Raw genomic sequence first — 26,985 nt, forward strand, 5'->3', positions numbered from 1 at the left:
GCTACATTTGTTTTAATGGGGATGATTTTTTTTATAAGCAAACACACTTATATTTCCAATAGGCTTGACTTGAATGATTTTGTTTAAAGGCTTTGGCTGTTGGAAAATAATCCTATAGGGTTCTGTTGAAACAGAACAGGTTCAAATGGAACTTCAGACAATCCTATTGGAGTTTCTGAAGTTCCAATATAATCCTATAGGGTGCTGTTGGAACTTTGGACATGGCTCCAGGTTCAATTGGAACTTCAGAAAATCCTACTGGAGTTTCTGCAGTTTCAATGGAATCCTATTGAAACTTTGAAAAATCCTGTTGGACTTTCCAAAGTTGGATATAACCCAATAAGATCCTATTGGCACTTTGGAAAATCCAATTGGATTTTATAAAGTGCTGATTGTGTTGGATATGTGTAAAAATCCAATAGGATTCCTATAGGATTTCAAAATCCTGTAGGATCCTATTGGACATTTCGAAGATCCTATAGGACTTTTTGACTAGGGAAGAGCTCAATAGCAAAGAAAAGAAGAGCCAGAGAGAAGCTTCTACATTCTACAGCTCTTAAAATGTTGTTTGAAATAGTCTTGAAGATAACCGTCTTGAGATCTTTGCTGATAAGATGAGCCTTGGAGAAGCAAGGATGTTTGTAGATTATTGAGAGCACTGATTACATTTCAACTCTTTCTGTGGCTGCAGTGATTTTTAGCCTGCGGGATGGATTGAATCGTGTCACATTTAAAAGGGTCTGCCCAGAAGCTCCAACAGCGCAGAAGCAGAAGGCACCAGATAAGGCCTGCCTGGTGAACAATAAAGAGCACAAAGAGGAGCATTCTATCCCAGCTGTAGAATGTTTTGGGTTAATCTTGAAGCACTTGATAAAACGAAGACCGTCTGTGTGGGAAAGGCAGACGGTCTGGGACCTACAGGATAGGGTGCAGGTTGGCCAAGACCTGGTAGGAATGTCTCTGGGGAGGCCAACACAAGGAGCCAGGAGCATGAGCAACTAAACATCCTCTGAGGTGGTCTGTACCTGGTGAGGCGGGGTCCGACATTTAGTCTAACCAGGGGAAGTCTTGCAGGCTCTGACCCACAGAGTTCACTGTTGGTTGAATGTACAACCAGAATAAAGTTATACATTTGTCTCCAACACAACATTCCAGCATCAGTGACAGGGATATGGCACGTTTTCCACAACCCAATTTACAAAAATGTAAATCCATTTAAATGTATTTTTATTGTTCTGTTTCTGTGTGTATTATGCATACTGGTAATTATTCACTCACAGGCATTACCTGACAAGCATTGTGTAATGTACATGTCAGCCTGGTCTTCTCCATGTGCCTGATCACAGCAATTACGTTTGTGACCAGATAGTCTAAAAGACCCCTGCATGAAACGATAAACTAAATAAATAAAAATCTGTATATTCAAGAAAGTCATGTTGGAAATGAAAACAATAGATTCAGTTTACTTAACTGGCAAATAATTGGATTGCAAACAAAGTGGATGTCTCATAGAATGTAACTAGTTTGAATAACATTCTGAACATATTGTAATAATTGTTGCATTATTGGTAAATACAAGTGGTACCTCCCCTCACCTAAAATTCATGTCAATCCCTAAAACTCCACTGAGAGGTCAGTTGAGAGGTGATAACTCATAAATGTCATGCAGTTTGATCACAGGATTTATGAGGCGGTCATATTAAGTCATACCACAAGATGGCAATGGTAGTACAGAAACCAGAGAGAAGAGCTTTTATGTGACATGAAACCCTTCACTCTCCTTTGTCTCTTTAGACCGCCTGCAACTGGTCCAGAATACAGCTGCCAGGTTTACTGAGGTTTACTGAGAGATCATGTCACATAACACCCGTTCTTGACTCCTTGCACTGGCTCCCAGTCAATTATAGAATCAATTTTAAAAATCATTAATATCAGTTATCACACCCAGATACAGAGACAGATTCAATCTTATGTGCCCAGAATCCTCATCCCAAGCCTTGTTGGTTGTTCCTCCCACAAGATTGAAAACTAAATGTGATCAAGCCTTTGCAAGTTTTTCCCCTAGGCTATGGAATGAGCTCAGAATACTCTGTGTCCTGTTTTTAAGGGACTCTTAAAAACTCACCTTTTCATAGCCCTAATTTTATTACAGATTTTGTGTTGTAACAAAGTCCTGTATTCCTGTAGGCCTATTAATTTGTTCAATTTCACCCGCTTGCTTAAATGCTTACATTTAACAACATCATTAAATCAAATGTATTGCAACATAACCAGTTGCAGTTTTGTTCACTGCAAAAATGTGGGCATTTGTTGTTGCCTACAGAGTGTATGCCATCCCCACTGAAGAACAGAGGGAGAACATGGTTAGTCAGTTTGTTCATGAGCAAATTTGCATGCGGTACACGTGCCAAGTTTGAAGTCAATGGGTCGGCGCTTGATGTGCGAGAAAGTCAGATGTACACATTCTCATTCTGTACAATTATAAACTCATTTAAGTAATTTGTCATGATTATCTTCATAAAAGTCATTGTTCGGTCCAATTTGGACTGTAGTAATGTAATCAATGTAGTAATGTACTCAAATTAGTAGAATTGTTGTATATTCAATTGTGAAGGCTCCCACTCAGGGAGAAAAGTGACCTCTAATACAGTGTTGGTCTGTTCACACTCCACAGGCAGTCTGGTGTTGCATCTTGCTGAGGTCTTTTATGGCACCTCATCAGAGGAAATGTGAATTGTGGGGTGGAATAATACATGTATTCTTATTATCCAATGTTGGGTAAGTGAAGCCTAATAATCATTTCTGTAATAGTTTCAGTTCACCTAGCTACAATCAGATAAGAAGCAGCTCAGGAAGGAAGTGGGGGAGCTGCAGGTTTGTACATCCAAACTGACTTGCTTTGAGGAGGAGGGGGGTTTGGAAAGTGCATATAGCCCATGTCCTGTGAGCTGCTATTGGCTTATAAGTGCCATATGGGCATATATGTAGTCCTCAATGCATGGTTGAAATACCGATATACAAGATGGAGGGAAAGTCCTTTAGATTCAGCAGATGGAAGAGAAACCAGACAGACCATCGGTAATATAATTGATTATAAATGTAATTATGAATTTGTACAACATGTATTCTGTGTGTAAAACTCAAACCACACCAGAGGGTCGGGTTGGGACAAAACTTTTTTATGGTAGACTACACCAATGCAACTCATTGCAACTCAAAAGTGACCCTTTGGTGTGGTTTGGGTTTAAGTGTGTAACATTAGTATTTACTATTTTGTGTATTCTTCTGTTGCAGATTTAAAACCTAATAACTACTGCTAGCTAACTAACTAACTAGCTAATGAACAAATTACTGTAGACCATCTAAGGGCCTATGCTGTAATCTATGATCTAGTATGGTTCTATTCAGTAGGAAGTGAACGCAAAGGAACAGGGATCAACAGAGCAGCATAGGGTGCTTTAATGTATGTTTAAGAAGCAAAATGAACCTTCTGCCAACAGAAGCAAATTAAGAGACAAAGCCATTAGGACAGGGTAAAAATGCCACATGTATGGGAGCTTGTACTTGTTTGTATTGGGGAAGAGTGATTGAGCGTGTTCATGTATATGTTTGTTTTCTGTAAGTGAATTAATAAAAAAAACATAAAGGCACGTTTTCATTCGTAATTATAAACTATCATTAAGACACTTAGTTCACTCCGTCAAGTTTTAATCTAGTCATAATCTAGTTTGTCTTCGGCCGTTCGGGAGGCCAAGCACAAAAACTGAATATACGAACAGTCATCAATATGTCTTTTATTCCAGATTAATACAATACTTCCGACTGTGTCTACAATGACAACATTCAAAGCACACCAACAAGTTAAATCAAACGCAAACTCAGGGTCACAAACACAAACATGGCCTGGCAAATCTGTCAACGCCACGGCATAAAATATTAATATGAAGTCACATTATTGGCATACTGGTTATAACATAAGTGCTATATTATGTATGCATTACTTATGACACATCTTGAATTGTGAGTTAACATAAGATATATACACTTCCTTACCAAGTTCCTGCAACTCTACAATTTCATGAAATGTGCTTTAGCTGCATCATCAATCTCGTCTGACTCACGTTATCTTTACATCACCACTGTTAAAGGCATTTCTTAATATAAAGAGCTTCAGTCTTCAGTGTATTAACAATGCCAATATTGTTGTGTGAAGACTCGATTTAGATTTCTTTAAATTTTAAAATCTAACTTCTCATTACCATTCAAAATCTCGAATTCACTTATTTTAGAACGACAAGTTGTTCAAAGGCCAGCAACAATAAACTAACATGTTTGATGTGGACAGCATAAAACTAAATGTACTGTACTTCATTCTGACAGGCACTGTAAATGTTAAAGGGGGACCTGGAGGACGCATTGTCCAAGAACATCTTTTATCCACTTATGCAGAATGAGTGCTACTGTAGCAGTTCCACCTCTGTGCTCGGCATTTATTCTGCCTGCTTACCTTTGAACATTCTGTGTATGTTTCAGTCAACAATGCAAAATATCTCTTTCATATATCAAAAGCACGGTCAGTCAATGTGCAACCCGTTTTCTTTCAGCAAAACGCAAAGCTGTGTGCTGTTGTACTATTGCCGTTGGCATAGTGGCATTTGTAAATAAAAAAAACGACATTGAGATACTTCACTCTAGTCTTTTGACTTTTTAGTAATTATCCTAGCCTTCAATACAGGACAAATCACTCTCTCATACTTTCTCTCCCCCAAATAATTTCTTGTGCGTGTCAACTTAAAACGTATGTATAATATTGGAGAATGCATGCTCCAATGTTGTAATTTTTTTTTTTAAAGTACTCTTCTGTGCAAAGATGCTGACAGAAAACAACCATTAGACTGGCACTAGGCACAGTTAACCAAGATTTCCTCACTAGAAATTGTATTGAAACGTCTGTGGCATACAGGCTCTTTGTAGCATTGTCTGTTGGATGGAATGTTTAGAAATTCACTGAATACTATGAATGAGTCATCTGTAGCCACAGACAGCTTCATATGGCTTAGTATAAAAAACACTTTCTTAGAATCCCTTTCATTGGGTTTCAATGTTCCTGAGCATTGGCCCTGTGTGTGTACGCTTGTGGTTCTAGTCTAGTGTATTGTGTGTGAAATGGCTTACTTGGACCAACTAAACAAAAATAACTACCGGTAATCAACATACAAGTACATCATTTGACAATACAGACGTTTTAGAACATGAATTAGATCCTAATATGAACAATAACACTCTGGCCAGATTAAAACAGCTGGAAAGGGGAATATCACTCATTTTTCATCGTTCCAAGTTTTCTAAAAACTGTACAAAACAAAAAAAAAGTTGGGTACAAAAGTTTGCACTGTACAGAGCGCATCTGTTGTGATGTAATTGAACATGTTTGAAAGTAGTTGAGTTTGATAATTTGACTAGTTTGGGATTTTAAATATTGCTCTGTCACAAATCTTGACTTAAATATACTACAACAAAAGAAAAACATGATTTTTGAAATTGAGTGTATCCCCCTTTGCTTTCACGCCACCTTCATAAATGGACACGTACGAATGTACACCCGGTAAACATCACTATATAGTTCCAAAACTGTTCCTTCAAACCTTCAAATCCACACCATGATATATCACCATCAAACAGCTATACTAAGAGGCTGAAACTCTGAAAGCAATCACTATTTATGTTTTAGTGGACATTTTAAGATAGGCTACAATCTTGGAATGCACTAGGGCACTAATTATTTTGAGATGATGTCAATGGTCACCAAACAACAAAATAATTGGTGTTATTATGATACAACAGTCCAGTAATAATCTATAATTTATTTTTAATTAATTTCTTAGCTACTTAATGCTACTCTTAACCTAGCTGTAGATGTAACTTGATTAAGAGTGATGATTACAGAAAGAGTCTAATTAGTGTCCCCTGCCTAGATCTAGGCACACACTGGAATGTTAACTACCTAAATAAAAAAACAGAGGCACTGGTGTGTACAAGACCCTGTTTCACTATTTGTGTAAAAAAATAAGGCCTGATTATGAGACATACTTAACCCCTTAAAACCGGGAAAGCACATAGTGCTGCAAGCTTGTACATCTGCTAATTTTGAACATATTTGAGAACTACTGATTTAGTAGGCTTTTGTAGAAAGTCTTGTTTTTTTTGGGGGGGGGCGCTACAATTAGTTACTGTGCGCAACTGTGCGATCGGTGAACAAATATTCTCCAGCACTTGCGCCATGCGCGCCCACCCCTCTAGACCGGAAAGCACGGCTAGGACACAGTAGGGAACAACCAGAGTTAGAGAGTGGACAGCCCCACTATTCATTTCAATGGAAGTTGCTCAGTGGCGTTGGAACTCGGAAGGACCTGGAAGAACGCTCTACTTCCACATTATTTCGATTTGGACAGCAACATTTGGTGTCCAAAATGCGGAAGTACTAACGAGCGTTGCGCATTAAACCCGGCTGCGTGGGGTTTACTCGCGTTTAACTGCGCGACTGCAATTAACTGCAGTCGCGCAAAAACTGCCCGACTGCAGTTAATTTGTGCCTTTGTACCGCGACGCTGCCACCATGTGAAAGCTTCTGACAAAAGGGCAAACTCAGACTTTTTAAAGTGAATGCGTATGCCGGCACTGGGAACTGGGGTTTATGCTAACAGCTAGCGAGTTAAGACAGTTTGATCCTGGGAAATTCAGTCATGACCACAGGGACGCCACAAATCTGTCCCTCAATCGTAGAGTGAAATTATTACTTACATTATGATTTATGACAACCAAATTATGCGAGTTATTTATCATAAACTAAAATAAACCTATGATTAAAAACACAATAGTCAAAAACTTGATGATTTATCAAAGTATGGAACTTGAAGGATAGTTAAATTGTATGCATCTAAAACCTAAGTAGTCCAGCTGCTGGATAAAAAAAAACTAGTACATTAAAAAATACAATTCAAGTATGAAACCTAAAGATTTTGAGCACTTGGCTAGTGGGAGGATCAGTCTGGCTATTCTGTACCATCCACACTGCCACAAACCATACTCAGCTAGTTTGGAAATAAAAGCAATTTCAGATAATTAGAATTACACATGAAACTCTACAATTCGTAATATTATTGTAATAAAATACAAATGAGAAACTGTAGTAGATAAACAATAAAATAGGCACATAAATCTCTCATTCAAGTGTAAGCCATTGAAATGTCAAAGGAAACAAATTATTTGGAGAGTAAGCTAGAAAACTAGATATTGAAGGGAAAACAGACTAAAATTCAAAATGTCTATGCATTTTTGGCAGTCTTTTTTGCCATTTTGAGCCTACTATGTGCCTTTTACTTGTGTTTTAACAACACAAAACATATTGAATAATAATATACCATGTTATCTGTCATAGATCTCACAAATGTTGTGCAAATGCTTTGAGTAACCTTTGCATTGGATAACGTTTTGAGTAACGTTTGACCTGGCAGCCAGATTTTCTTACCATTGTGAAATTATACTGCAACATAGTAGAACTAAAGCAGAGTTGGCTTCTATTAAGGGACAGCGATGTTCTTAACTGCTCCCCTTTACAGCTGTCCCCTTTACAGTATTTTTTTGTCACGTCCTTTGAAATCATCCATGAGGTTGAAGGCTCCCACGTACCCACCGAGCAGTATGCCCTGTTTCTCGGTTAGCATACTGTCAAGAAAGAAACACAGAAAACAAAGGTTAGCAGGGTCTCGCTGTATGTTATGCCCCAGGACAGTGGCCGTAAAAAAACCAACAAATAAACAGATGAGAAAGATAGTTAACCGTGTTCCCACTACAAACTTGACGTGCTTCATACTGTATAATAGAGAAACGTGGAATGTGAGTGATGTTTAGAAAGTGGCTTAAGGTTAGACAAAGTAATCAAGTATAATATTAAGAGTTCTGTTGGTTAGCTTATGGTGTCAGTTTATGGCAGCTTTGAGCATGTTTAGCTATATATTTAACACTTCAGAATAGTGGCAGCCAGATGAGGGAGCTTTTATTCTGAAGCACTTTCACTTTTGCGTTTCCCTAAAAGCAGGAAGCAAAAGTTCTACATTGCGCCGATAGTTATATTATATATTATATATATATATATTATAATATTGTAACCGCGATGCAGCATAAACTAACATGACCTAGGGGGGAATAATATGAGTAACTTAAGATCCTTTCTACTTTCATATTGTGATGTGTGGCCATTGCATGCTGTTTTGGTGTTGACGTCACGTTTAATGACATTTAAAGACAGAGAAATGTACAGTATTTGAGAGAAGTTGATCTATTTAGTAAAAGACCATTAATCATCATCGAGTAAATAAGCCTCCGTCATAGGGTTACATCACAGCACAGAGCTCAGTAAAATCAATGCCAGTATGGAAGACTGGCTTTAGCGTCAAAGAAAAGAGTAACCTCTTGTATTTTGGAATAGTTTTACCCAGGTGACACATTAAAATGATTGATTTAATGACAATCTATTCAAACAATGGCTCCCTTTTAAAAGCCTGTGTCTGTGCTTGGTGGGACAATAACAGCATCATGTTCCATTTAACAGTATTATCTTATTTATCACAATCCAAATCATATTTATACGTTAACTACTGATATGGAGTGCAAAGCAAAGTTCTGGTGAACAGGCACAGAACGGAGCGAGTTGTGTTGAATAGGGTTCGGTGTACTAGAATGCCTGTTCAGCTGTGTGGTTATCCTCTTCAATAGTACAGCATGTTTAAAGTTGTACCTGACTGGGAGGATGATCAGTAGATCTTGTGCCGCGAGCACTGGGGGAATATGTAATATAATAACCAGTAATATATGGAGGTGTGATGTCACGAGGCGTGACCATATATGGAGGCATGGGGTGACTAACAGACGGACGGACATGCAGGTTTTCATAGTAGATGCGACCTACAGTTGCAATAATACCATATTAGATCTGCAAGCAGAGATGACCAGGCCCTCGAGCGTCAGTGCACGTTACGGGCAAATATCGAATAATCAGAACTGCGAGTAACTCTACTGAAGGACAAGGATTTTCAACTGAGTCCAGTGAGGCGACTCATGACTCTGTACGACAAAATGTTCAAAGGTTATGGCAAATGATAGAAACTATAACATATCGACCAATCAGAAGAGGGTTGGGGCGTAATTTCACAAATGAAGGACAAGGACTCTGAACGAATAGAGCACCTGCGTGTTGTAATAAAATTACGATACACAAAAGTATGACGATATATCGCGTATCAATTTCTTATCTCACCCCTAGTCTCTACACTACAGTAATATACAGTCCAGAGTCCAGACATTGACCACAGCAACACTCAAATACCTCATAGTGAGGTTTTATTGCATGGGTGAGCCAATTTCATCCATTGTTGACAAGGTCAAAAGCTGTTAAATAATGCATAAATTTGTATCTGCTACAGTACTAAAGATGACTAGACAGTAAAAAAAGAGGCTTAATAAAAGGACAATACATCAGAGGTTTAGGAGTGTAGCAACTCGTGCCTCTGGCATGTCCATGGAAGTCATTATAGGGTTTGTCAAACCTACCACTCAAAAAGTAATGGATGCTGCACCTGAATGTGGTTTGGTTATTGTGAAAGGTTTTACTGCTTGTGGTATGGTTATTGTGAAAGGTTTTACTGCTTGTGGTATGGTTATTTTATTATGAAAGGTTTTACTGCTTGTGGTATGGTTATTTTATTGTGAAAGGTTTTACTGCTTGTGGTATGGTTATTGTGAAAGGTTTTACTGCTTGTGGTATGGTTATTTTATTATGAAAGGTTTTACTGCATGTGGTATGGTTATTGTGAAAGGTTTTACTGCATGTGGTATGGTTATTGCGACAGTAGGTCGCATTTACTATGAAAACCTGAATTTCCGTGTCACATCACACCTCCATATGGTCATGCCTCAGGACATTAGGCCTCCATATATGGTCACGCCTTGTGACATCACACCTCCATCTCCATATATGGAGCTGACCTGTTCTGACATTCCTTATTGATCCTACCCCACCTGTCCTTCCTCTTCGATGTCTCCCTTTTGACTGAATTATTAGTGCAGCCGTGCCCGGCAGCCGGTGAAAACTACAGTTCAACAGGCCCGAAACTTAAGGCCGGGGCTTACCTGGGCCCTCTTCAAACCCGGTACACTCATGACACGCTCCATATATGGCCAGACCTCATCAAACCCTGTACACTCAAGACACTGCCCCCGCTGCCACCCTTAGATATGGAGCTGACCTGTTCAGACATTCCTTAATAATCCTTATGTTGATCTGACCTCATCAAACCGTGTAGTGTACACTCAAAACACAGAATTCATTCCATATGTTGATCTGACCCGCCCCATGCCAAAGAGCTAGCGCTCGCCCAACAGTCTGCCGTCACCCAGGCAGATGCTTGCACGACACCTCGTCGCATGATTCAGCAGGATCCTGGATGGCTTGATTCTAAGGTTAAATATTTTTGTAAATCTCTAGGAAAATGTGGAACCAGAAAGCCTCGACTGAGCTGAGGAATTGACCTGCTTGGCAGGTCAATTCTAAACCTTTTAACCACATACTGCCAGTTGTGGTCTTTAAATAAAAAAAATTAAACCAACGTTTTTCACTAAAAACATTAGTTTGAATTGCTTCCAACAATGGAGATGTAAATGATTTGCACTAAAAGGCAGAAGGTTTAAATAATTAATTTTAACAAGAAGAAATGCATCAACAATGGGAATGTAGTAAATTAGTGCAAATGAATGGAAGTGCATTTAATAATGGGTGAATACAGATGGAAATACTGTTTGAACCACAAATCTGGAATAAATTAGTTAATATTCATTGCCCCTTACATCACTCACAGCTTATCAGCCTTGGATGACAAACCTCTCTCCACCCCAAACAATGACTGTACTCTAGTGGTGAACAGAGCTGAAGGCGGAACAATATGCCATATTATTAAAACCTCACATCACAAAGGCTTGTATGAAGCCCCAAAACAGGCGACATTCAAGACACAATATGCATTTGTTAAGGTGGTTCTTCACATAAGAAGCTTTCCAATATGGAATAATGAGTCTGACTGTCCTTGGCTAAAAAGAAAAAGACATCTTCATAATGCTCTTATCAAAAGGGTGAAGTAAGTCAGCTTGAATAATAAGCCTGTAGAGAAGTTGCATTTAATGTCTTGCACGAGATAATTTTATATCATACAAGTGAGGTCAAATGATAGATCATGCCTCCAGTGTCAACATGCACTTAGCTCTCCTTCCACTCAGTGCAGTGGTATTAAGGCTCTTTGCCGCGTCAAGTTGAAAAGGAGTCTAGGTCCCATAATATATAATCAGAAGCACTGGTTTCAAGTGCAAGACACTACATAATCACACAGCACACTTATCTCGTTAGCCATGATAAATGACGATTTCAATGACCAATGTTGAAATAAAACTCAGTATCAGTGCTGCAGGGCAGCTGGGGAATTTAATTGGCCCTCATTCAACTGTGGTTTACTATTATGGATAAAATGAGTTCTCCATAAATGGCTTAGTGCACACGCTATTCTCCCTCAGCAAGGTTTGCATGGCTCATGCATTATGAGCATAATGACTTCATTATAAGACTGTAGCATGCGTTAGAGCTCTACAAGCTTACATTTGTTGTGAGCTTACATGTGTCATGCCAGCTTGATGATCAGCCATTTTCAGCAAGAGACACCATATAGTGTATAATTGAAACAAATGCCATGTGGACCCATAAAATATAAAAATCTTTATTAAACACTTTCAAAACTCGACATTTGATAGACCACTGAACATAATGACAGAATGCGCATGTAAACTGTGTTAGATAGTAACAGGAAGTAGTAACAGGAAAGCACCATGGCAGAGAATTAACTTATGTTATTCCCATCAAATGCAAAACAATACACCATCTGGGTTTCATGGTGGACTCCAAACAAGAAAGTGACTTTTCATGATAAAGTGCTTTTATAAAACCAGCCGTAGGCCGGTATAGTGAGTCATGCCAACACCACAACCACCACCACCCAAACTGTGCACTCCACAGGTGAAATTCTACAGGGCCATTATGAGCTGAAGAGGACAGCTAAAAACAGCCTGTGTGCAAGCTAGCACCAGTGAAGTTTAGGACATGCGTGTGCCAACAGTATACACACACCAGTATACAAACCAGTGTACGTTTGCGTATGTGTCCGTGAACATTTGAGAGGCGTGTGTGTTGTGCGTTAGTGCAGTTTGCGGTGTGGCCTGGGAAAAGCATTGTCACGGTCATATACATTGTCGTAGAGGCCCAGGTAAAAGCCATACAGGTTGGACACCTTCCAGTACACAGAGCTACAAAAAGTAAAAAGAGAAGAACTGAGATCACAATCAACCCAAAATGTGTATACATTTTGTTTGAATGAGATGATCGATAAATCAAATCCTTTTATTTGAGACACTATTTAAGTTGGAACAAAAGGCAGCCCCAGTTTAAAATTTACTGCAGATTAATAACCACATTCTGGTATATCTCTCTCACACTGATATAAGTCTCTTTAACAACTTAGCACATATATATATATATATATATATATACACATTCCTATAATGTCATGCCCAAAATAGGGATGTAAGGTTCAAAGTGGTTAAAGGACATTAAGCTCACAATGAACTCCATGCTGATGGGTGTTCACTGCTGCCATACGGTTCTGCTCTACATGCATACTTATTGATGTCAACCCTTGACTGACAGCCCTTGGTCAGCAACCAGGCCAAACGGAGATCTGCGCACCAAGGCGCACTCTTTTCAAGTTGCAATTCAACGGACGATGTATTTCAACTTTGCCGAACTTAAATCCCATTGTTCCCATGTCAGTAACATGGGAACAAGTTGATATCATTCACAATTTCACTGCAGCAACATTTTGCAGAGAAATACACTGAAGACAGCATACATTTGCCTCATCCTAAAAATGGGATTAGGTTGAAAATTGGTGAGGTTTCCCCTTAGTTGGAGAAATGAAGAGATGAGGATAACAGAAAGAGGGGAAGGGCACTCCAGGAGTGAGTAATAGACTTAAGAGTATAATGAATAGAACATAAGTCATGTTTTACACCAACACCACCACATGCAGAGAGGGGGGGGGGGGGGGGGGGGGAGTTGTGAGGGTTTAATTATGTCCGAGCTGACCTGTGACTCTGAGTAGGTCATAACCTGTAGGGCAACATGTGGCGTTTAGTCAAAGCGCCTGCGGGAATCTGACTGCGTAAAACAACACAGAGGAGGGGGTTTCTAAAAGTACTAGGGTTGAATCTGACTGTAACGCATGTCAGAGGAGGGGGTTTCTACACATGTCAGAGGAGGGGGTTTCTACAAGTACTAGGATTGAATCTGACTGTGTAACACATGTCAGAGGAGGGGGTTTCTACAAGTACTAGGGTTGAATCTGACTGTGTAACACATGTCAGAGGAGAGGGTTTCTACAAGTACTAGGGTTGAATCTGACTGTAACACATGTCAGAGGAGGGGGTTTCTACACATGTCAGAGGAGGGGGTTTCTACAAGTACTAGGGTTGAATCTGACCGTGTAACACATGTCAGAGGAGAGGGTTTCTACAAGTACTAGGGTTGAATCTGACTGTAACACATGTCAGAGGAGAGGGTTTCTACACATGTCAGAGGAGAGGGTTTCTACAAGTACTAGGATTGAATCTGACTGTAACACATGTCAGAGGAGATGGTTCTACAAGTACTTGGGTGGGATCCTGAGTAACCGGAAACGGTTCAATCACATTTGGAACGATTTCTAGAACCGGTTTTATCACACCGTCAAGAGCCGGCATGTGGACTTCACGTCTGCTATACAATTACAATGCCGGTGGTTCTCAAACGTTTAAAGAAAACCATAAACCTTGTTCTTGAAAGGTACTATATAAATAAAGCTTTATAACTCATGCGTACAAATGGAATCAAATTGACCCATAGAATCCTTTTAGATTAACTACAAATTATTCCCAAGTTTGGCTAACGGCCGATGTAATCTTCCTAAACCGGTCGAAATCCTCATGCACGTGCGCGGTCTTTATGTGCATCGCTGCGTAAAATGCGATATTTTGGGCTTGATTAGAGCTTAATTTGACTTGGTTATGAAAAATACGATGATAGCTTAGCATCCCGGACATCTGATGCGACATGGCATAATGGTGACGTTACCACCACCTTCAGGACTGAGTGTCTAATACTATAGGATTGCTGCGTCAGAATGAGCTATAGTGTGTATATCACAGATGTTTCTATTGGCATTAAGATTATGAATTAAAAATATGACCATATGTCACTTAAAAGCCGCTATTGGGGTTGGTAGTCTAAGGGTTAAGGTAACCGTTAAGGAATCGGACCATTAAGAGGAAATCTTTAAGGAACCAAGCATTGTAAAAATCCTAAAGCTCCCAACCCTAAGGACAGGGTGATCAAGAGCAAGAGTGTGTGAAGAGGGGAGAAAGGGTGTGTCACATACAGGCTCAGAGATGGAGAGACAGATATACTAACTTCTTGAGTGCAGCCATGAGGTACATGCTCCTCGGCAGCAGTAGATAGGTTTGGTCCGTTAGGACAGCCTTGATTATCTTCTTAGCTACGTAGTCCGGGTCAAGGATTGGCATCACTGTTGGCCATCTAATGGAGGGGGAAAAAAAGTCATTAAGACCAAACCACCTCAATTAAACAGAAACTAACAAATACGAGATACCCAAAATACGAATAGGCTCCACTAGAGACGACCAAGCCGCAACACATACAGTAGCTGTTGGGATGATATTTGGCAGACATTTGACCCAATTTCTCCCTTCATTGTCAATGGCAAATTTGAGACGTGTGGGGACAAGATTACACACACGTCCCTCAAAATTTGATTAATTATAAAATAATCGCTAGCCCCTCCTATATACAGGTTTAATGTTTGCTTTTAGTTCAATGTGTGTTTTAAAAACGCCATTGACAAGACAATTTAATGTTTGTTTTACATAATCATTACATCACCTAATCTTAAAATGATAAGAGCACCCCTCACTTCACACAGGTGCGGTTTTTATATACTACCACACCATTTTGCATATATTGGTCATCTGACATTTATAAGCATATTATTTTCTTTTGCCATGTTCTGTATGGGTGTGTCACAAATATTGTATGTCGTTTGATGGCTGTAATTCAAATAAAGCCACCATTGTTATGGGTCATATTTTGCTTCGCAAACCATCAGCAGATTGTGTGTGCTTCTGGGGAAGCTTTCAAAAGGGTCAACAAGTTGGAACATTTTTAAAGAAATACAGTCCAGCCGTTTATGTTGGGATATGGGCCAACATTTCAATAACGGTGCATCCCTAGTTTTGGAGTAAAGCTTTTTCAAATTCAGTGTTTATATGCCCTTTTCAGAATGGACAAATTATATATTTTTTAATACAGAATGTGATCATATTGCCATCAGTTTATATCAGTTATAGGCCATAACAGTAATCATTATGTCAGATATCGGCCATAACAGCAATCATTATGTCAGATATCGGCTACAAATTTCATGTTGTCCATCCTGATTCCCTATGCTGTTCCTTTAAGCTTCAGTCATTGGCTGTCATGGCTGGGCCATAAAACCAAACCACTAACATGGCCTAATGGACTTTCTACACACCCCACCCCTACACGGAAACCCACATAAGGCAACCAAGAAAATCTATAGGAAGCCATTATCACAGAGATAATGTACTACTAAACAGCCCTTCAAAGCAGTGATGACTCAATAAGAAATGAAGAGCTAGGGGGAAAGAGAAAGGAGTGAAAGCGGGAGAGGGAAGAGAGGAGACAGAGAGAGCGAAGAGCAGATAAACTGAGGAAACAGTACTCTGAGCAAACATTCTGAAGTAGATGTAGCCAAGAAACTCTGCTGATCAAAATCATATTAAAAGCATTTAAGCAATAATTCCCCCTTACGATGAGGTTCAAGTGTTGTGCACATTCTGTGTTGCGTCTAATGACCTTCTTGTGAGACCTTTGTGAAATCCAGTGTGGTGACCTACTTGGTTCTAGCGCCATCGAACATGCCAGTGTTGATGAAATAGGGGCAGACAATGGTGGTTTTCACACCATCTTTCCCCAGTCCCAGGAGCTCCAGGCTGATGGACTCAGCAAAGCCCACCGCTGCAAACTTACTGGCACAGTAGTCTGAAAGAGGGTGGGGTTTAATGTCACAGGACAACAAATAAGAGTTATAAAGGGTGTATTCAAACCAAGATTCATGCTTTGATCATTTTTATCTTTTTCTTAATCTAGACAATTTAAAATCATCCCATCATCCTTTTTTTCATTTTCATTACATGTAAACAGACATCCACACATGAAAAGTGGTGTAATAGTCAGGGAAGCTGGAACCAAGGCATCTCTGAGGACTCTTGTTGATTACTTTTGTCGCATTCCTAAGTCAATAATTTGATGACCGGTGGAGTCTCCGACCTACTGAGTAACCTTTGACAGACGACCCGGTCATCAAATTATTGACTTAGGAATGCAGGCAAAGAATCTCCATGAATTAAAGACTTCATGAGATGTGAAATTGATAGAAAATATGAAATAGTTAGGGTGAACTACTTTAAGTCACTTTAGTCAAATATTTCAACCTACTCCCGTTTGAATTATAGAACAGACAGAAGTACATCTGCCCAGTGCTGTACTCCCATATGATTTTAAACTATATTATTTCCTGGATTGGGCAGCGCATTCAAGAGGTTGGCTTTAAGTCAATGGCTCAGGCATACCTTTGGCTTTCAGTCTGACAGGGCAGGGTAAAAGGGTGGCTCAGAGATACTGAATCAACCTCCCCCACTATCTGTCTCCTGATTTGGGTGAAAAGTCAAACAGGGTTCTGCAGAGTGAAGCTCCATTAAATATTAATCTCTACTCAAGGCCAGAACAATCTGGCACGAGCAGAGATTAGCTCTAGCTGATGTAACGTTAATGAAGTTAGCCAGATCGCCTCATACTTTTCTGATGCTTAAATCTATCCTATAATCTCATGGTAGTTGGGGACTGTTGGGAGACAAAGGCTTCACTAGAAGAAAAATGTACGGTACTTTGTTCAGTGATCAAAGACCACACAATGGACCCAGCCTGAGTTGAGGAATCCTTTCCTCTTCCTATAATGCTATGTCATACTCTGGGATTACGAGCAAAGTACACTAGAACACAGATTGTTTAGTGGAGGATAGGCAGCCATGATATGTTTTAGAACACTCGCACACAATTATGGCAAAAGTACCAAGATGCGGTGAAATACAGCAAAAGTATTACATGCAACACATTATATTACTGAAGGATGTCATGACAAACTACACACCTGCCAATCCAGGGAGACCTATGAGTCCTGCGGAGCTAGCGATGCTGACCAAGTGGCCATGGTTGTTGGCAATCATGGCTGGCAGGAAGGCCTTGTAAGTCTGAGGAGAGAGAGAGAGAGAAAATGTCACAAAAGATATCAAAATGCCTAAACCTAGCAGTTGCATTGCATGAGAGATGCTTGATTGTATTGCTTCTATTGTTCTTTTGAAGAATCAACACAAAACCGTTACATATGCAGACATGAATGAAACGTATAATCTAGGGTTCAGTTGAGAAATGGATTAATTAACTCATGCATTACTTTAAACAAGATGGTCTGATGGCTTTGCACATTCTTACATTCACAGGGATGTCTGACTGGCTAGACTCTTTGCAAAACTATTATGGTTCTGAAAAGATAGTTAAATCAAATATGATTTAAATGACGTGGATAAAATACAAACTGTTGGCTGGTGGGGGGGTGCATACTTAGTTTAGACTAGTCATTGGTTAGACATGGGTTAAGGTGTGCTGCCCCGTGGGAGGTTAGGTTTAGGGTTTGAGATAGGTTGTAGTTGTAGGACTAATGACTGGTCTAACCAATGACTAGTCTAAACCAAAAACTGTCTAAACTAAGTACTGCACCCGGCTGGTGGAAGCCAGCCGGGTTGTGACTGTACAGTATCACCCGCTTCGAATGTTAAACCTATAATCACCGGGGTGCATACTTAGTTTAGACTAATCACCAGTATGTTCTTATCAAGACCAGTCGTTGTAGCCAGTATGGACATTTTCACATACTGCGAGTAGGCGATTATGAAATGCAGAAGTGAAATTACTGCAGTCAGAGCGAAAACAGTGTGAAACTGACTTAGACTTATATGGCCTGTTAAGAATGATATGAGGTTATGGGAATTACACGGGCGGTTAAGACCGACGTTAGCCGTTACGCCAGTAATAATCGGACAATGCTGACAACGTCAGTATGTGGAAATGTTCATACTGGCTGCATTGAATGGTGTTGATAATGGCTGATGACGGACATTAAATATGGAGATAACATCCGAAACCGCTCACAGTATGAAGGGTCAGCTAGTAGCTACCCATGATGCAAAGGTTATCTCCTCGAGATTTAAGGCCTTTTCATAAAGGCAGAGTTTTCGTTTGCAAAATACCTGCAATGGAGAGTAATCTTTTTTTAATGGAGCCAGTTAAATTTCTCCGCCAGTTCGTATGTAGAAAAGATCTAAAGATTAATATCATTTATGCAATATAAAAATGTATAAATGCTGAATTAAAAGATAACGTTGCTGAGAAGATGCATACACAGTACAGTATATAGTCCAATTAAAAATGCTATGACCGTATCAAGTTCTCTCCTCTCTTCTGGGAGCATCATTTTATTCCTGCAGCAAATCTTTTTAGTAATTAAAATTATATCCAAGTTGGTGTGAAAGATTTGACTGACAAAATCTCACATGTACTTTTCATCTTGTGTATCCATAGGGACTTTGTGTGAAAAAGCCTTAAGTAGGATGTTAGTATCAGGCAAAACATACAAAAGAAATGAAGTAGAAATGCCACATGGAATGCGATTTCAGACACGTGCACATATTGGTCAGTAGCTTTGTCTTTATGAAACAGTCATATAGGCCGTAACCATCAATTCGATGTTGCATAATGCAGCGGGCCTTTTATGAACCCGTTTTAATTCAGCCTTGGACTTTTGTATGAATCTCTTTCATACACAATAAGTCTTGTATCGTCTGTGGACAAAATAAATGTCATGCATAAAAGTACATAGGTAATCAATATAATAAGTCTTAAACAAGACTATTATGTGGCATTATCATAACCTTAAATATATATATTTTTTAAAGAATAGATGCCTCATTGGCCGCTGCCGTTCGTTAGGAGCCATAAATTACATTTACACTGGCACTGGGGGGCGGAAGTATGCCGGAAGTGTGAAAGGCACGCTACGTCACGCTGCCAGCCTGCCACCTTTTCCGGGACTTATCAGACCTGAACATGGACTGTGACGCATGCTCATGCTTTCGCGGTGCTTCGCAAGGAATCTCGGGAAAATGTTGCCCTCCTTTGAGCACATACACTCCAGAGCCAGAAGGGGCGTCTAATAACTACACATCATCCAGCATGGTCTACTGACCCAGAAGTGAGCCATTGTGTTGACTTCCATCGTTTTCTCAATCAGCGTGTCTGGAGAATCCATGAACTTCTTCCCCGTCACAATGCCAGCATTATTCACCAGGATGGTGACATCTCCTACCTCACGTTTCACCTGCAAGAGTTACATAAAACAAATATCAGTAAGGAGACATTTACAAAAGGACATACAAATAATGTACAGTGAATTAATGCCTTTATTGCAGACTCAGGGTCCATAGAAAAACACATGCTAAAGTAATCTTAAGTGATTCTGAACCAGGGGGGCAGTCAGACAGATATTTTGTGAAGCCACTAAGGAAATGAAAGTTCATATAATGGCCTGTTGTGGCGCTGTCATTGGGCTCAAAAAAACCCATAGCAGTCCATGTATTTGGGCCCAACTTCACCTAGACTGTATTACCTTAATAAACATGGTCATGAATACTTTTTTCCAGTCACTAGTTTAAAGTCTCATTTCTAATGTCATAATATTCTTTTTGGAAAATTATGGTCCCATTTATAAAAAAAAATACCATAAAGTCATGCATGTTCTGAGGGGCGTGGCTACGTTACAGTCTATGAACGGGATCCCCCACCCACTCGAGACAAAATAAAAACCAATGAAGAAGAAGGGGGGGGGGGGGGGGGGAAGTCCCGCCTCGTTGTCTGGGCCAGCCAATGGGCCAGCTGGGCCCAAACAGATCTAGAAAGATGGCGACTTCCATTGCAAGGACTGACAGGCTTCATTTTACGTTCATGTTAGACCCGCGGAACGCTTTGTCCATATTTTTTACAGTCTATGTTCTGAACACATACTGCATTCTGTACAGTGATGCTGTTCAAGCAAATGTTGATCCTCCCAATAGGTAACCACACACACACAAACACTCCCTAGTTGGAAATCTCACAAGTCTAAACATACAGTAACAGTCCAACATGAGCCAACATGATCAAATGGAAGCGAGCGACAGCCACAACCCCGTCGTGGTCTGGAAGAGTCATTCAAAACCCCGATAGGGTTGTGTGAAGGTACCTGGTTCATCTTCTTATACGTGGGTGACTGGTCTATTTGGCAGCCCGTTATCAACCACCTAGCAACATTATTGCATTTTCATAAAGTGTGCAGTCTCGTGTAAAGGGTCAATAAAAAAATTGAACGCAGCGGGACTTTGCCATCTGGAGATGGCCGCCGTCTATAAAAGGCCTCAGACACTTTTGAAGCATCAAACGAGACTTTGATTGCTTTGGAGGGCATGGAAAGTTACCCTCCCCTGACCACCTCAGGGCCTATGTTTACTCAATAACAGTAAAACAGCTGACAAACTCATCTAGGGCACATTAGCTCAAGTTTCAAACAGGACGAGTCTATTTGTGTTATTCCCCGTTGTACCATGGCCACAGAAAATACTAATTTCTGATTCAATGGAACTGGCTGTGGATATCAGACACCAGGTGATTTACTGGTGACCAGAACAATGTTTGAGGTGAGGTATCCTGAGATCTGACAGCCTTTGTTTTGTTGACAGTACTGGAATTAAAAACAGTCAGTCCCGATGTACTGTAGGAAAATAATAGACTTGGTAAAGGGAGATCTTAACCTCAGACTCAGTCTTTTTTGAATATTCAAGAACGTTGAGTATTGCGGAGTGCTGCGGACCCTTTTCATAATGTTTTTTTTGGCAGGTTTAACAACTGAAGGCAATAGAGCGTCGCCAGGCGTCGCCTCCTTTCAGGACGACGCCAGGCCAGGGAAATGAATCCCAATGCATTTTTCCCCAAAGACATCTAATTCCTTGTCCGCGGCGTAAACTTCTTTAAATAAATACTTTCTGAAAAGTCTGAGGAAAATGAACGTGGATTTCTTTTCCGGGTCTCTCGAGGGGGCGGAGCGCAGTTCTTCCCCATTTCAAAACAACGAGGGCACCAGGAAATAATTCTCAATTAATTTTCCCCAGACATTTCCCCGAAGAACCGCCCGCCCCTGGGACTCCTCCATACATGCTGGTCCCCGAGCACCCACCCTTAAAAGCCTCGAACAAAGCCAACAGCAGAGTTGACAAATCATGAAAATAAACATATTTTTGGGCCGAACAAATTCGAAAGGAAAAAAAAGTGTTGTACCCTGCCCTTTTTTCATCTTTCCAATTATCTGTTCCACCCAAAATAATTTGATTTGTCAACTCGGCTGTTGGCTTTGTTCGATGTTTTTTGAAATGTCTATGGGAAAATGAATTGGGAATTATTTCCTGGTGCCCTAGTCGTTCTGAAAGGGGTGGGACTGCGACGCCCTCATTGATTGTAACCTTCATGTGACCACCGCGCTCTGACTTTAGGCACTTTACACATTCAATTCATATCAAATAATAACAGTGGGTCGCACACACCAAGACTGCATTTCAATTATTTATTCTTGCATTTTGAACAGGAGACAAACGTTTCGGCTAACCAGCCTTCCTCACTGATGACGGCTGGATAGCCGAAACGTTTGTCTCCCGTTCAAAATGCAAGAATTATTGAAATGCAGTCTTGGTGTGTGCGACCCATTAAAATTATTTATTTGATACATACATTGAACACACCCATATAGAGAGCCACTCAACCAGCTACAACACAAAGACTTGGACAGTCCTTTGTGACAGCAGCCAGTCTAGCCATCAACCTTAGCAACAAAGCCCAACCCAGCACTCACCTGATCAGCCAACTTGTAGACTTCTGATTTATCACTGCAGTCACACAAATAATAATGGACCTTGACTGCTCCTTCCTCCTGAGCCAGCCTAGCAGTCTCCTTCATGCCCTGCTGGTTGATGTCCCACAGCACCACCACGCAGCCCAGGCGTGAAAACTCCAGCGCCATGAGGCGGCCAATCCCGCTACCCGCCCCAGTGATCAGCACCACCTCGCCACCGATGTTCTTCCTCTTGGAGGGGATAAACATATAGACCAAGGACTCCAGGTTGTACCAGATGGAAAGGAGCATCACTTGGAGCGTTTCCAAGAAGAAATTCATGGTGTCTGATGGGCAGAGAGAGTGAGACAAATTATTTAATTGATTTACAATGAGTTTCATCATTAGTCACTTAAGCCTGATTCGTACTAAGCAAACATAACCGATCTAAACGCGTTATGAGCTTGTATATCTGCCATTTTAAAATAATTGTGGCCAACTGCACACCAGGTTAGTGAGAAACTAGAAAAATTCACAGAGGGGTGTCCTGGGCGCGGCCATTACTGAGGTGTAATCCATGGAGCAGGTGCCCTGTAGGCCAGGTGTAGCTAATCAGTGCTGCTGCACTTATGTTACACCTCAGTAATGGCCGCACCCAGGCAAGCCTCTGTGAATTTGTCTATTCAGAGGTGAAGAGAGAACAATGCCATATAATGAAGGACCAGGGGGGTTGACACTTTTTTAAGGTCTCAGAGGCACTTGCCCGTCAGGCAAGTAAAGGTCATCTTCTACTTGCCCGAAAAGTAAATAGTTCATTATAAAAGCAATATTTATAACGGCAATTTGAATTGCTGTTCAATTTGACACCCATTTTTTTTACTTTCTCAGGATGTGCTAAAAGATTACCCATTTTATTATGCCAAATGCCTAGTACAAAATACAAAGCTATGAATTTGGCTATGGGCAAAGTGTAGCAACAGTGAAAACAGAACCTTATAGTGCCCTTATTTGACAAGAGCGCTCTAGCCACGTTTAGACAGATAGTGTGTTGCGTTTACAGGTGGCTCCCGGCTCAAACCGTGCACTTGCCTGGTCTGGCAACCTGAAAGCAAACTCCCAAAAGTTGTATTTACCTGCCTGGGGGAGGTGGGCAACCCTTATTTTCAACACCCGAGGGCACATGCTAGGTATACATGCTAAATCCCAAGACAAGTAGTTTTGAAACAACCTTTTCATGCACGTTGTTGTTTTAGAAGTGCAGACTTTCCTTCCCATCCAACACTACATCACACCATTTACTTATGAACCTTTATTGAGAAAAGGATATCCCCTTGAGATGCATCATCTCGTTTTCGAGGGGGTCCAGCAACATACAAGTACATTCATAGAGGACAAAACAAACAAAGCTCTCCTAAAACTAGCCGCTCCCATCCCACCTATTCACCCTCAACATTGTATCAATAAGTCAATATAGTAATGATACTAGTATACAAGATGATGAACATACACCGGAAGAACAGGCCGAGCATCATGACAGACATGCGAATGCAATAACAACATTGTCAATACACCGTGACAGTAAAACATGCACTTGAAAATAGTAAATAATAAATTTGCTGCATGATGAGAGAACAATCAGAGGCATTTAGAAACAGGAGCATGGTGTTTGGAGACGAGTAATGATACAATTAAAAACATTGAAGGAGTTAATGGATCTGAGGGAACTGGGGAGATTATTCCAGTCGACAGGAGCTTTAAATTTAAAAGCACACCGATCCAACTACTTTTCTGATGTTGGTGGGGACTATAAGGTAGCGATGGTCTGTGTGCCTCAGGTTGTATGGTGAGCTGAAGGGACGTAGATATTCCAGGTAATTAAAGTATATGCATTTAAAGATAAATAATAGCCAGTGAGTGTCTTCGAGCTTTTGGTGTTAGCCAGTTGAGGGACTCATAGGGATACCTCAGTATAAATCTATTATTTATGTGTCCCAATTAGTGAAATCAGAAATCACCTGGCTGTATAGCTTTGGGCTATGTTGCTAACCTACCAGAAAACAAGGGGAAGTTTACCATTGTGTAAGAACAAGCCAGCTCTCCCCCTCCCCTTCACACACGCCCCTAAAGACTATTAGCCAGGCCCATACTAATATCACTGCCTGGGGCCATTTCATAGGTAGATAAATCTGGCTACGGCAACTAAAACACTACTACAGCAACCAACATGCCCAGGCTACTACTTTTTTACTGTGCAAGAACACCTTTTATTAATCAGTTACAATTAAGACATTTAGCAGACGCATTAACAAAAAGCATGGCAATACATCACACAAAAGTAGTTATCATGAATCATAGGTAAGCTCGTAACAGTGGAAGATCTATAAAATGAAACTATGCATAGGCCTATATATATATAAATATATTAATTATAGACACTATATAGTGCTACATAAACTGCCATCTGTAAGTCTACATAAAACTGTCCAGTTCAACAGCCTAGGCCAGAGGTTAATTTGTGCAAAGCTGTGTGTGAGCATCAATTGGTCATCATGGTAAAAGGTCTTGAATGGGTAGTGGGAGTTTAGACCTGTCATATATTCTACAGAGTCATCGGGTGGCATTATCTGGATAGAATGACTGATAGTGATTGATAGGCACAGCTGTGAAGAGAATGTGCAGTGACAGCAAGGAATAAATGCCCTTGCCTTGACCAAAGGTGAAAGGCAAACGTACCTTAATGTTTGTACTAGATTTGTTATGATTTGCATCACGCTTATAGTTTCAAATCAGTTAATAACCGCTATTCCGCTAATCCTTGAGCTTTTTGCCTTTTTCCAACAATTTCCCAAACGTAGGCCTATAAATATATACATCCGTAAAATTAAAGTAACTATTGTGAATGCTATGAATGCAAAACTTGGTTGAAATAAGTAAACAATAGTTATTTGCGTCAGTGCCCTCACTTACCCGTGTATCGGATCGGCTTCAGAGGAAATGTGATTTACGAGGTATCTTCTTCCTCAATAGTAGAACAACGCCTCGCTCGGCTCTTTAAAGGGAGAGTCTGGGAGACCTTTGCACTGGCTAGTGGCTACTGCAGATATACAATGTTAACGTTACACACCAGCGACCATAAGGGCGGATCACTGTACTAAGCTTCTAAAAATAAAGACACAAAAAAAGTTATTTTTTACACTTCAGCGTGCGTGTGTACCTGCAGTTACTCAGGGCCGTCGTACTCGTAACGGTACAGCCGTGTCAGCGCCCCTGTTTTCTAGTAGACTGTCCCATTGACCGGGAGGACGGCTGCGCCGTGATTGGCTAGTTGGTTGTTGGCGGAGATTGTTTCAAGCTGGGTTTGTAAACACCGCACCGGCATTCAATGAAGAAAGATAAACAGTTGAGGGCAGGCTGTTGAGCATGTGGAGTGTGGCTTGTATGTATATGTAATGTATCGTTTATGTGTCTGTGTGTGCCTCTGTGGTGCACATTTTACACAAAATAGCCAATTTTACATACGGAAGCCTAAACTAAATTTTATTCAAACGATAGTCGATAGTGATAGCAAGTTTAGAAAACTAGTTTCCAGCAAAATATCCCAAAGTGGGTGTAAACATTTGTTGCTTCCAGTGCAGTGGGACCGATGATCAATCACTGCCGGCAACTTGTGCCAAGATCAGTTGAGTGTTGACAGTGCTAGCTTGTCCCCATGACATTTTTGTGTTATCATTTTAGCTCAAATGTCTGTACCAGTGCTGCACACTGTTTACATTTATGTCTAAATAATAGAGTATAGCACAAAGTCTCAGTTGACAACATGCAAAGCCAAGAACCAAGAAGAGCCGATCACAAGTTCACAACACGGCGCGTCCCTCCGGACAATGGGATTGGACTCTACATTCTAGCCTGAAGGAACATAAAACGTCCATTGACTGGTCAGAGACTTCTTTATTTTTTTTATCAAGGACAACCAACCATGGCAACAACCAATAACCGCCTCCTCTTTTGCGCTAGGCATTGTGGGAATTTGATGCCTTTATGAATGTCTATGGTCCTGACTCCTGACTGTCTGTCTGACTCGCTGACAACAATACATGAGTGACAGTGTTTTTTAATAATAATAGATGGATAGATACCTTTATTGATCCCGTGGGGGAAATTCAGCCACCATGATTTACACTAATTATCTGGTAGGTAAAACCTAGTCAGGAATCAGGATTTTATTTATTTATAGGCTACCCAGTGTCAGGGACTACAATGGGGAATTGGGAACTGGCATAACAATATATTTTTATTTTATCAACTCCACCCCTGAGTCAGGGTAGAGCAAGGAAACAGTGCAGCTGGGCTTTAACATTGAGCGCTCGGGTGCACTTCTGCATTTGCCAACCAAAATTTGGTTGGCAAATGTGGAAGTAGACGGTCCTTCCGGGTGCTTCAAAACGCCACTGAGCAACTTCCACTGATATGAATAGAGGGTATGTGCGTGACATCATCATACCTGGAAGTTATGCGGGCAAAAAACTACTTTCTGGCCTTGACAGCCCATTCATGCAAACAGAAAAGTCCTGTCTGATTGCATTAAACAATGTTAAACTCACCAACATTGCAGCTGTACGAAAAGCTTGAATTATCCTCTTTCTATCTGCAAAGTTTTAGTTTCATAGAAATGTTATGAGCTACTTTCTGTCAAGAAATGCCCTGCATTTGATTATGTTTCTAAGTGTCAGAG

The 26,985-nt window shown here is 40.5% G+C and overlaps 1 protein-coding gene across 2 annotated transcripts; it reads right to left on the minus strand.

The window, feature by feature from the left end:
- Nucleotides 1-3,779: 3,779 nt before the first annotated feature.
- On the minus strand, nucleotides 3,780-25,524 carry LOC308325203 (epidermal retinol dehydrogenase 2-like). Of its 2 annotated transcripts, none has more exons than XM_080777644.1 (7): nucleotides 25,221-25,524; nucleotides 22,275-22,600; nucleotides 19,587-19,718; nucleotides 17,436-17,535; nucleotides 16,123-16,267; nucleotides 14,600-14,725; nucleotides 3,780-7,725 (listed from the first exon to the last, which is right to left on the minus strand). In XM_080777644.1, exons 2-7 carry the CDS (start codon nucleotides 22,593-22,595, stop codon nucleotides 7,629-7,631), a joined length of 921 nt encoding a protein of 306 aa, XP_080633770.1. In that variant the 5' UTR covers nucleotides 22,596-22,600; nucleotides 25,221-25,524; the 3' UTR covers nucleotides 3,780-7,628. The 2 variants fall into 2 exon arrangements, with proteins under 2 accessions (XP_080633770.1, XP_080633769.1); XM_080777643.1 differs by lacking the exon at nucleotides 3,780-7,725 and adding an exon at nucleotides 11,864-12,402.
- Nucleotides 25,525-26,985: the final 1,461 nt, after the last annotated feature.

This window comes from Protomyctophum bolini (assembly GCF_963924005.1).
Source record: "Protomyctophum bolini genome assembly, chromosome: 12".
Taxonomy (NCBI): domain Eukaryota; kingdom Metazoa; phylum Chordata; class Actinopteri; order Myctophiformes; family Myctophidae; genus Protomyctophum; species Protomyctophum bolini.